The sequence below is a fragment of the Trachinotus anak genome, unplaced genomic scaffold (genome assembly GCF_046630095.1).
Source record: "Trachinotus anak isolate AG129_WGS33_773 ecotype Australia unplaced genomic scaffold, CSIRO_AGI_Tana_v1 ptg000014l, whole genome shotgun sequence".
Lineage (NCBI taxonomy): Eukaryota > Metazoa > Chordata > Actinopteri > Carangiformes > Carangidae > Trachinotus > Trachinotus anak.
In genome coordinates, this window is record NW_027273865.1 from 2,882,428 (window position 1) to 2,895,000 (window position 12,573).

The window sequence follows — 12,573 nt, forward strand, 5'->3', positions numbered from 1 at the left end:
TCATCCCTGGTTTGGTGGCAACACCAGCAGGTGGACTCACTCTCATACACCCTCCTCGGTCCTCCTCCTCCTCCTCTGCTCCTCTCAGTGAAGGGAGGGAATGGTGGGCCTGGCCTCCATGTCTCCTCCTCCTCCTCCTCTTCCTGCTCCTCGTAGGGAGCTCCAGGCAGGGGGGCCAGGCTGAGAGGAGGACCGTCAGGCCGGGATGGAGGAGGAGGCCGGGCCCCGAACGCCGTCTCAGCCCGGGGGTCCGGTGGGAGGCGGAAGGATGGAGGCCTGGGTTGGGAGGCGTCAGGGAGGCCATAGTCTCCTTCAGAGTAGTACCCAGTGCTGAGAGACACACACAAACACTGTTGTTAACATGGACAAACAGAAAAACATCAACTCCCACCAACTACTGATCATTTCATTTCAGGTTGTTGAACGTCAGTTACAACATCTGAAGAATAAACCAGGTCAAGGTTCTGAAAGAGAACCTGAATCCAGGCCTGGACCTGGTTCTAGATACTTGATGTTCCACCTCTGGTAAAGAGATCCAGGAGTTTAACTCTGTAAGGTCGTCAAGATCACTGATGTCAGCTGTTCACCGGTTTGTTGGTGACACTGTTGGTGACACTTATAACAACAGTTACTGGAGTCACATGAGCAGTGTGAATGGTTGTTAAATCTGTAAGTGGTGTCGTAGACCTCCTCCTCTGTTGAGTGATGTTTTCTCCTCTGTGACATCGATGGCCTCCTTCCCTCCTCTTTTGAAAACATGTCCATGGTTGTGATGGAAGAACAGGTGGGGGTAAACTGCTGTGTGTCATCCATCAGTCTTTGTCTTGGTGTGTGGGTGTGATACTTGTTGAAGAACCTCCTGAGTTTTTCCAGATACTCCAAACATATATGGGATGATGATGGTGATGATGATGATGATGATGATATTGCATTTGTTCTTCTTCTCTTCACCACCTGCAGTGTCGATGTTCTTCCTGGATCTTGTGGCTGATATCAAAGTGAGGTGGTGCTTCCTGAAGTCTACAGTCTGACGTCCTCCTGTGTGAACTTGATGTTTCTCTCCACTGTTCTGTGAAGGTTTGCACCTCCTGGGTTTTAATCTTGACCCCAGTGTTGTCCACATAACTGAGCCAGTGGCACGGTGCAGTTCCTCTGAAAGATCTCAGAGCCCTGAGAGCAGAACCTTAGCTGGAGAACGGATTGTGTTTGTGCTGCACCTTGGTGGTTCAAACAGTCACATTTCCACCTGCTGACTGCTTCTCTGATCAGATATCCATCAGCAGCTGGGATCAGCTCAGGACTCATGAAGCAGAAATGTGGTCATCAGCAACATTTACCAAATATTCTGAAACAAGAGTTTCTCGTTACTTCCTACACTGTTACGGTCACATTTCACACTTCAGGAATTGGTTTTATGTGCAAAGTGAAACATAAAGACAGATGTAAATGTCACTTTGAAAGCTCCTTAATTTCTTTATGTCCCAATATTTTCCTACTCACCCATACTCAGGCCTGCGATAGGCTCCGTCAGGAAGACTGAAGGAGGCTGGTGTCCTCCCTCTGAAGCCCGACCTGCTGCCCCCTGCTGGAGAGTAATCATCATAGTCAGGACGACTGAAGTCTCTGCTGGGAACCAAAGCTGGAGGAAAGGAGTCCGGACTGTAGGGAGGGAAACGTGGAGGAGCTGAGGAGGAGGAGAGAAGAGAAGAGGAGAGGAGAGGAGATGAGAGGAGAGAGGAAATAATGAGAGGAGAAAAGGAGTGGAGAGGAGACAAGAGACAAAAACTACAGACTCCAGAGAGAATTAAAAAATAGGAATAAAAGAGAAAAACTATTAGAAATAAAAGAAAAATTTAAACTCCAGAGAAAGTTAGAATAAATCACGTACTGCTTGCTCCTCCTCGTCCTGCTCCTGGTCCTGGTCTTGCTCCTGTTTCTGATCCAGTTGAATCCGGAAAACTTGGATACAGTGGAGGAAGGAAGGAGCTGCATAGAAAGGCATAGTTGTCTGCAGAGAAGAGGATTATTCATCTCAGTCTGTGGAGTCAACACACACACTCACCCTGTTTCTGATGTTTGATTTTCTCACCAGGAAACAGGAAAACCTAAACACTCATCAGTTTCATCAGGCTGAAAACTCCTCCTGCTCCTGGTTTTAGTCCCACATTTCATTTTCAGTGTGATAAAATATGACCTCCAGTCTTGATTCACGATGTTAGGACCAGCAGAGTTAAGTTTTCTAAAGTTTCCCCTCAGGCTGTTGTTGGTCTCTGATCTCTCTCAGTTTCTACTATTTGTAAAAACAAAGGTAAACACTTTATTTTTTGAATCAGCCTTGTCCCTCAGTGTGCATGTGTGTCTTTGCCAGGTCATTAAACGCTCCCTGCAGCTGTAATCACCTCTCTACACATTTTGTCTTGTGGCAGATCAGATTAGAAAATCCTTTATTCATCTGTAGTGATTTTGTTCAAGTCTTTCCTGTGAGATTGGTTACCGGAGTCGGTGGAGGGACAGAGGGCACAATCCATCCCCCAGCCCTCCCCGTACAGACAGCAGCAGTCAGTGAAGGTGACCTGACCTCCCAGCAGAGGACTCTGACACATCAGGTCTGCTGAGATGTGCTGCCAGCACACAGACAGGTTCTCATCTGGAGGAGGAAGAGGAGGAGTAACAAGAGATGATGGCTGAGACAACAGCTGAGGAACGTATTTAGTGACAGAGGTCAGAGGTCATCCACCACCCTTCTGAATCTTCATTTAATTTTTTCTGGTCTTTCATAAACCAGACCAGGATCTTTCCCTGATCTGAACCCAGAGCCGTGATAGACTCAACAGAACCAGAAAACAGTTTAATACAATTTAAACGCCCCTGAATCCACCAACCAGAGCAGTGGAGGAGCGGGAAAAATCCCAGTCAGCTGACTGCTCACGTTTTCAAGTCACTCAGATGAAGAGAGGGTGAAGACTGGTAGAGAAATGATGAAGAGGGACAGAAAGGAGGTAAAGGAAGAGGAGGAGGAGGAAAGACAAAAGCAAAGATGTTAGAGAAGAAGAGAGGATGCAAACGAAAAGCAAAGGGACGGAGGAGGAGGAGGAGGAGGAGGAGGAAGGCAGGTGTCTTACCTACAATGAGGTGGGAGGAGTTGACACAGTTTCGCTGAGTGTCGTCAAGCACCAGAGGAGGTGGACAGCTGCAGTAATACGAACCCACCGTGTTCACACACACTCCTCCTACACAGCTCTCCTCCTCACACTCATCATGATCTGAGACACACACACACACACACACACACACACACACACACACACAGTTACTGCACACTCACAGCTTTGCTCATAGCATTGCAGCTTGTAGCTCCACCCCCAGGTTAACAAACAGCAACCGTACTGATATACTGTATATATGTGTGTGTGTGCTGTTCATACCGACACACTCCAGCAGCGTGCTGTTGTACACATATCCACTGGAGCAGTAGCAGCTGTATCCGGGGATATTGTTGACACACACTCCGTTCTTACACACCTCCATGTGGAAACGCTTACACTCGTCCACATCTGGGAACAGAGGAGACGCACAGCTGTAAAGCAGTTCAATTATTTCAGGTGACCTCAGTGTTTCTTCATTCATGTATCAGTCTGACATGTTGTGTATTGTTGAAATGTGCTGATGTTGTAGAACAGCAGTTTAAATAGAGTTGTGACTTTAGTCACTTTTATCATTACCTCTCTTGGGATAATCAAAGTTTTGGAAATACAGTTCCCATCATGCTTTGGGAATGTAAGCAGGGAGAGTCAGTGAGTTATCTGTGTGCTCCACCCTCAGTCCTGTTCATTAGTCTATTTGTTTAAAGTTGTTTAAACAGGCAGGTTGGATGTTACCTGTGTGTGTGTGTGTATGTGTGTGTACCTCTGTAGCTGAAGGTTCCTGGTCCAGTGGTCACATATCCTCTCCCACTGGGACACAGAGACAGAAACTCGGCTGCACAGAAACATTCAAACACAGAAACTTTATTGGTCAGTGATAAATGAGACGCTGCAGGTTCGTTCCAGCACAAACATGATGGGATCATTGTAAAGTCACATTACTAAGACCCTCCATCTTCATTATTCTGCTTTCTTCTGGATGCTTTTTGACACGATACCAGTCATACATGTTGCAACAGCTACAAACATGGTGCATAAAATCACTGACATCTCTGAAACTGTGAAGGCTACAGAGCTGAAAGGTGGCATACAGTGAAATGCTTCACACAGTCAAAAAGTGGTGTGACGGCTCCACCATGTGGACAGTTGTTGATGTGTTGAGGTTTTTCGTGATCACACAAAAGCCACGAGGTGTACAGGAAAAAAAATCTTTCACTTTTGGATTCTATCAGTTATCACATTTAACTGCTGAAACAAAGGTGCTGCAGCTCTCAGCTTTTGCAGGTGCAAGCTGCAGGAGCTGAGAGCCTGCTGCTGCAGCTGCAAGTAAGTTGCAGGCTCCAGCAATCACACACATTTTTTTATGAAAAGGCACATTCTAGTTAAAATTTATCTAACACTTTTCAAACAATAACATACATAAAAAGAGATTAAATGAGCATCAGGTCAGTGAAATAAATTTCTCAGGTATCTACAAAGAAAATAAAGTCAGAAATCAGATCAGCTGTCTCTCTCCATCTGTCTGCAGTTAAAAATAACACACAACTAAAATCCAGACACAATTATCACAGGACATAAAGTAAAACACCCTGTTCCAGATTTATTGGTCAGCTGTGTTGGTCAGCCTCAGATGTACAAGCAGTGAGGAGAGAGACACCTTCCTGCTTCACTGATCTAGTGCAGACAGACGGGTGAGCGTCCTCCAGGAGACTGTCTGACAACAGGATTTCAATCTTCATCGTGTTCTGCTTCTCTCTGTAACTTCACACACTCCTGCTGCTTCGGCTCTGACAGCATGTTGTGTGAACTACTTTTTCAGCACAACCCCGCCCTTATGAACTTCCTGTGTCCCTGGCATCTCACCTGTGTCAGGGGGGGGGCAGGCGTGGAACTGGCAGCCCAGCCCCCAGCCCTCCCCCATCGTGCAGCAGCACTCCTGCTGGCTGGTGTTGGTGGCCAGCAGGCTGCAGGTTCCTCGCTCGGCCAGGTTGTAGTAACACTCCCTCAGCTCGCCAGGACGGGCCGCGGGGAGGGGGGGCAGCAGCGGATCAAACTCCACCACACTTGCGTGGAACGAGGACGAGGAGGATGATGATGAAGAGGAGGTGGAGGAGGAGGAAGGGTATCTGGGGACCACTGCTCAAAGAGAAAAAAGAAGTTTAATAAAAGAAAGAGTTGAGTTAAGAAGATACTTTAATGTGTGTGGTTCTCTGAAGCAGCGGTTCCCAACCTGGAGAACCTCCTGTTCTAATGACCACATGACCTGAGGAGCAGCAAACTGATTCATAAGTTAGGAAGGAAGAACTCAGACTCCAGGATCTGGATCTTGAGGCGTGAGAAGAACCTGGGGCCAGTTGCACAAAACACCTTAAGTTAAGATTTTCCTTGAAGTCCAACTTAAGATTTCTTTAAAATAAATGTTGCACAAACACCCTTAAGTCTTCAGGTTTCCTTCAAATGTTCACTTAAGTGTTTAGGTTTTCTCCTTATCTTAGTCTTATACTCAAGGAATCACTTAAGCAGCTGCGCAGAAGACCTAGTGACCAAAGTCAGGAAAAAAAAACTTAAGGTACCTCTGATTGTATCTTAACTGCAACATGGCTGAGTTTATGGTGATAAATGAAGAGGATGAAAACATCCTAAAAACCTGAAAAACACCCTCAACGATGAGGAATTAATTTTGCGTTATAGAGTTGATCGGCTACGGAGAAATTAATTGTTGAACATAAACAATATCAAAGAGTTTGTTAAAACAATGACAGATACTTTTAGTTTTTCAGTATCAGTATAAAGTCCTTTTACTTGTCTTTAAAGCTCGTAATGGTTGGGACTGGCTTACATTGCAGATCCTCTGTCGATCCTCTGTTGCTCTTAGATCTTCTACTACCAGACTTTTAACACACACAATTTTATGCACGAGAAAATGGCAAGTGCAGCGTTTTATTAATTACGCTCAAGAGAAGCGGGCTCTGTGAACAACAATGACAACTTATTTATTTCTTATTTATTAATTCAACTAACATTTTTTTAAGACCCGTGTGTGTGTGTGAGTGTGTGTGTGTGTGCGTGTGTGTGTTTACCTGGTTGTGGAGGGCTGACACACTTCCTGGTCATAGTGTCAAACTCCTCCAGTCCGTCACACTCACACATGAAGGATCCCTCCACGTTCTCACATCGAGCAGAACCACACACACCCTGAAGAGACACACACTCATCCTCATCTGAGAGAGAGAGAGAGACAGAGAGAGAGAGAGGGAGAGAGATGAGAAAACACAGCTTAAACAGAGGAGTGGGTGTCATCACTGCACTTCCTCTCTGTGCCCAGACTTCTTCATTTATTTACTTTTATTTAAATAAAGAGAATAAACACACAAATATAATAAAAGGAGAAAACAAATAAACAGTTGAATTTGTGACTGTGGTTTAAATCTGGTCAAAATTCACTGATAAACAGCAGCAGTTTCATGAAGCTCAGATTAAGAAGAGAAGGAGAGTTGTGTTGTGTTGTGTTGCTGTAGTTTGAATCACTCTGAAACAACATGAGAGAATCAGACTGACCTGCTCTACATCAGTGGGTAGTGATTTGGTCTAATACTCCTCTTATTATTATTAATATTGTTATTTATGTTCATTGTTAAATGAGGAACACACTGAATAACATTGTCAGGTTTAGTTATTCTTTCTAATGTAACTGTCAAAATTATAAATTATAAATGATCACTGACATGATTTTTCTTTTCCCTCTTTTTCAATGCTCTTTCCTTATGGTCATGTTCATAAAGCTGTTTGGGAGAGATTTTTAAAACAGCTGGAGCAGCTGGTGTCATCTGGTGCTGGTGTACTGGTTTTAATCTGTACCATGATGAAGCACTGATGATAACAACATAACAACAGCCTCCATCACCACCAGAGGACACAGAGGACACAGCACTGAGCTCCTGTCTTCATTAGAGGTTTGGTTTTGATCGGCCACCAGGGGACGTCTCTCTACCAGAGAACCAGGCTGCCAGTCTGTCTGGTTCTAGTTACAGTACAGTGGCAAGTTAACATTAACAAGTCCACCTATAGAAGTGATGCTGAGAGAAAGCCAGCAGAGCTTCACATGTTATTAGAAAATCACAGCTGATAAGAAGCTTCTATAAAAGAGAATCAAGACAATGACCTGAAGGGAGAACAGCTGAGCACAGACACATGGACACAAACACTGCAGCACACATGTAGAAGACAGGGTTCAAAGCGAAGCTGATTCAGATCATCAAGGCCTGTTAGGTCACACAGCTGCAGTCTTGTGTCTGTCACGTGAGATATCTGTAGCTGAGGACAAACACTTACCCACACAGGCTTTTCCATCGGCAGTGGAGGTGAAGCCCTGGTCACACACACACAGGTAGGTTCCTATCAGGTTCTGACAGAAGGCGTGCTCCCCACACACCGTCTTATCGGCACACTCGTTAATATCTGAAACAGGAGAGAGAGGATCAATCTGAAGTGTGTGGACTTTTTGTAAGTGATGTAGGAAATACATCTGCTCCCTGAATCCCGAACTGGATACATCAATATATTCAAAATGTATGATAATATACCTACACATATACCTGTACCTGTATAATAATAAACCTCAGGAAACACTGTTTATTCAATAATATGTTGAACAATGCAGGAGCAGGCAGTAGGCAGTGTAAATGTTCACAGAACAGGCAGTTCTGTCTGAAGGACAGTGCTTGTGTTGTAAACATCACTCAGAGATGAAGAGATGATGCAGATCAGGACACAACCACATCGTGTGGGTCAGAGCAGCTGGAGACCATTTACATCAGTCACATATAAGATCTACTTTCTATTCTATTTTGGATGATTTGCCTTTTGTTAAGGGGACAGACGAACAGATGAACAATCTCAATCTGAGCTGTGGATTTGTGTCTGAGTCCTCCCTGTTTCCTGGTCTCTCTCTGTTTGTTTCTGCTACTCTGCCTCAACGTATTTCTGAGGGAAATGTTCAGTTTCACAGAGAAATAAAGTGTACCTGCTGTAAGGTACACATCAGAGACTCAGTTTGAACATGAGGAGGTTTGTCATGAGCAGACACACTCACCTACACAGTTGCCGGTCTGTGTCACCTGGTAGCCCGGCTCACAGGAAGTGAGGCAGCGGTACGAACCAATCGTGTTCTCACAACGCTGTGACCCACAAACTGACCCGCCAGACGAGACGCACTCATCCACATCTGAAAGAGAAAATGTGTTGAACATCAACATTATAGAAAACACAACTTCAACAACGGTTGTCATTGTGTGATTATTGGATTATTATTATTAGTGGAACTTTGATGTGTGAGCAGCATTTTAAAGAGAAACTGTGACTTAAGGCGGAGCAGGTCGTCCAGTAATCAACAGTGTTGGGGAGCAGAGCTTTATAAGCTACCAAATACTTGAACACACATGAAGTAGAGCACCTACCTACCTGAGGGACAAACCTAGTTCTCTAACTAAAGCAAAATATAGTTTAAACTTCTTTATTAAAAGTTACATGTACATTCAGATGTACACGATATGAAAGTTGAGATGAATCAGTTGAGTTTACTGCATCAAGTGTCTACTTGTTCACAGGTCATACGTGAATCAAAAACAATAAAATCCCTCAGTGTTCATGGCAAAGTGCTGGAACGTCAGCTCTGGTTTTGGTCACAGTAATTGTTGAAGTATGGTCCTGATGACTCTTCCTCAGGCTGAGATTCAGGAGGTTTATTCATAATGATGTTTGCACATCAACTAGACAAAGGTCAAGTGTGTGGTGCGCTGTCTGGGTATGAAATCACAGCCATTAGGATGAAAGAAAAAGGAGGCGGGGCTGGTCAGTGAGGGTTCGATTACAGTGGAGAAGAAGTGGTAAAATGAAAATAAAAAATCCTTCACCTTTGCTTTTATTGTTTGTAGTTTCAGTCATTAACTACACAAATGGCAAAAAGTAACTTCACTACTTGAATCACTGCAGCGAACCAGCAAAATGTAGTTAAACTACTAGTTTAATTACATGTGGTTCACTGATCACTGATGGTGGTTCAATCCCCGGCTCCTCCGGTCCACATGTTAAAATGTCCTTGCTGAAGATACTGGACCCCAGATTGTCTCTGATGTGTCACAGATGTGTGACTGTGTGTGTGATAGAAAAGCACTGCGTGAATGAGTGTGAATGGGTGAATGTGGCTTGTTTCTGAGTGGTTATTTAAGTGCAGTCCATTGACAAATGATAATTATGGGATATTGCTGACTACCTCTCTAGTATGTTGCTGAGCTGCTACAGTCAGACAGTCAGTGAACTCATCCAGGTGATGGTACCTGGACTTGACTGAGGTTCTTGGAGATGTTTCACCTCTCATCAGAGAACTGAAGAGGACTTTCAGATGAGAGAGGAAATGTCTTTGTAAAGTTCTCAGTAAGATGAATATTAGTTACACAGCAATATTGCTATAACTAGTCAGTGCAACTGTGTCATATGAATTTAATTTCTACTTTGTAAGTAAAACCTCAGTGGTAGAACCACAGTCTCACTTTCGTGTTGGTCAGATTTAACTGATTCCAGACTAGAGCTGCTAACTCCAGCTCTTAGAGAGAGTTCTGATGGAAACATTGAAATTAATACGACAGGGAAAAGAACAAATTCTGGAGGTGGAGTGGAAAAAAACATGGCGCCACTGTCATATTTTCTGGGCTCACCTTTTAATTTTCCCATATTGGCAGAAGATCGCTAAAGAGAAAATTTAGATTTTTGGAATAAAAGGTTATTGTTCTTTCCTCACATTACACCTGAGCAAAATTTATTAGACAAACTCATTGGCCTGTTTGTGTTTGTAAAGAGCGATGACATGTCTTGTGGGCGGAGCCAAACCAATGGTGACAGTTTACAACAGAGGAATATGGATCAACCAGACAACGTGTTATTTCAAAGTCTTGTCAGCAGGTGGTTAAATGAGTCTGGACCCTCTGGATCCAGGGTGCCTGGATCTCTGGTACCTGATATTATCAGGTCTCAAGACTCAGCTCAGTTTGTGCTCAGTCACAGAATAAAATAAATGTCACACCACATATATATAACATCACTATCTGCCTGTTTCTTTCATGAAACACTGAGTAATGTTGTAGCTGAACTATGAGCAGTTTGCTTCGTTTAGATGCCTATGTTGCTAATGCTGGTCAGTGGTGTTTACCATTATGAAACAGGCCGGAAACGTCTACAGCCAAAAAACTGACCTTTACCCTGAGACTGTGATATGATCAATATGTCAAACACTGCAACACTGTTTTGAGAGAAAGTAATCATGCAGTAAAAAGGACCTGATTTCTCTCTGAGGTGTAGCGAAGCAAAAAATGAGATTACTAAAGTCAAGTACAAGTACCTCATTGAATACAGTACTTGAGTAAATATACTTTACTTTTTTTACGCCTTAGAAGTGACGACATTTGATCTCTGCACATGACTGTTTGAGGTGAGACTCAGTTTTAATAGATACATTTCTATTTAGTTTTAGGTTACTGTTAGGGAATGCAAACATCTGTGTGTGTGTGTATGTGAGTGCGTGCGTGTGTGTGTGTGTGTGTACCGAGGCAGGTGGTCTTCTCTGGGTTGGTGGTGAAGCCAGTTTGACACTGGCACTGGAAGGAGCCTTCAGTGTTCACACAGTGACCATCCAAACACACACCTGGCTTCACACACTCATCCACATCTGCAGAGAGAGAGGGAGGCCGTCACCACATGTCACACACAAATACACACACAGTATACACATCCACATGTAACTGTGAGGACAGGCCAAAGATGACATCATCATTACCTCAGCTCTAAAAGCAGAAACAGTGGCGGTCAGAGCTGAGCTGTTGGCAGCTGAGCGACGTGAACACTGAGCCCAGTGTTTGAGACTGAACACATCGTCTGCACAGCCTCAAACATCAAACAACACAACCACAGCCACCTCTGACATACACTCCTGAACCTGTGTGGACTTGGATCTGGACTCTGAATATTTATGGCTCTGGCTGGAACAGAACTACAGAGCAGAGTGAAACTGGTTTAAGGCAGAGGCTGAACACACTGAGCTTTGTGACTCAGAATCAGAAGAAGAAAGTTGATTTTGATTTTTACTGAATGAGGTCGACGGTGTTTGTTTGTGTAGATCCCCACCAGCTGCTGTAATAACAGCTGCTACTCTTCCTGGAGTCCACATCAATATATGTACTCACTGAGCACTTTATTAGGAACATCTGTACACCTGCTTATTCATGTAGTTATCCAATCAGCCAATCATGTGGCAGCAGTGCAGATCCAGGAGGAGCCTCAGTTAATGTTCACATCAAACATCAGGCTGAAGGAAACTGAGACTCAGTGACTCTGACTGTGACAGGATTGTTGCTCTGAATGTTTCTGAAGCTGCTGATCTCAACAGTCTCATCAGTGAGCAGCAGCTCTGTGTTGATGAGAGGGCTCAGAGGTCAGAGTTCAGAGGAGAATGGACAGACTGGTCTGAGCTGACAGAAAGGCTACAGTCACTCAGATAACCACTCTGTACAACTGTGCTCACCAAGACCAGAAACCTGAGGCTGCAGTGGACACAGGTTCACCAACACTGGACAGGTGAAGACCTGGTCTGATGGATCTGGATTTCTGCTCAGGCAGCAGATAGTAGGGTCAGAGTCTGGATCCATGGACCAACCTGTCCAGGTGGTGGTGGTGGTGGTGGTGGTGTGATGGTGTGGGGGTGTTTTCTGGACTCACTTTGGGTCTTAACACCAGTCAGTCCTGGTCTGAATGTCTCAGTCTGTCTGAGTGTTGTTCTGACCATGTTCATCCTTCATGGCCACTGTTCCCCATCTTCTAATGGCTACTTCCTGCAGGATAATGCTCCATGACACAAACTGGTTTCATCAACATGACAGTGAGTCCAGGTCAGTCTCAGACCTGGATCCAGTAGACCCCCTTTGGGATGTGGCAGAACAGGAGACAGAGGAAAGTTTCAACATCTGGATCCAGGACCTGAAGCCCTGAGGCTGCCTAGTGTCAATGTGGTGTTCCTAATAAAATGATCACCGAGTGTATTTTCTGGTTATGGGTAATTAATAACTGTGTGCATCAATATGAATTCATATGTTATGTAATTGTATATTGTATATCATAAGTTTCGAGAATCAAATCTAAACATCAATAAAAGATGACGATGTACGCGTCCCCTGTGTGCACTGGAGTTTCTATTGTATGAATCTTTCTGCAGTTTTTCTGCTCCAGCTCAGTCCCCTGGATGAATGAGCACACAGCTGTAAACAGCTGTAAACAGTATGGTCACTTAACCTAACCACAAGTAAGACTGGGCTGAATCAGTGTCCTCAGTAAACCCTCCAAACTGCACAAGCCTGTGAGTGGAACTGCTCATTAGTTAGTGAAT

At 44.2% G+C, this 12,573-nt stretch overlaps 1 protein-coding gene across 6 annotated transcripts in view; it reads right to left on the bottom strand.

Moving 5' to 3' along the window:
* The window catches only part of LOC139631725 (latent-transforming growth factor beta-binding protein 4), a 67,711-nt gene that overhangs the window by 4,637 nt on the left and 50,501 nt on the right, over positions 1–12,573 (bottom strand). For all 6 annotated transcript variants that reach the window (XM_071496207.1, XM_071496205.1, XM_071496204.1 and 3 more), the window contains 12 exons: positions 10,741–10,863; positions 8,236–8,367; positions 7,476–7,601; positions 6,224–6,364; positions 5,007–5,279; positions 3,907–3,978; positions 3,426–3,554; positions 3,123–3,263; positions 2,495–2,647; positions 1,889–2,008; positions 1,501–1,684; positions 41–330 (listed from right to left, as the gene is read on the bottom strand). In XM_071496207.1, coding sequence (XP_071352308.1) covers positions 41–330; positions 1,501–1,684; positions 1,889–2,008; positions 2,495–2,647; positions 3,123–3,263; positions 3,426–3,554; positions 3,907–3,978; positions 5,007–5,279; positions 6,224–6,364; positions 7,476–7,601; positions 8,236–8,367; positions 10,741–10,863 — 1,884 coding nt within the window. The remainder of the gene's footprint in view (positions 1–40; positions 331–1,500; positions 1,685–1,888; positions 2,009–2,494; positions 2,648–3,122; positions 3,264–3,425; positions 3,555–3,906; positions 3,979–5,006; positions 5,280–6,223; positions 6,365–7,475; positions 7,602–8,235; positions 8,368–10,740; positions 10,864–12,573) is intronic.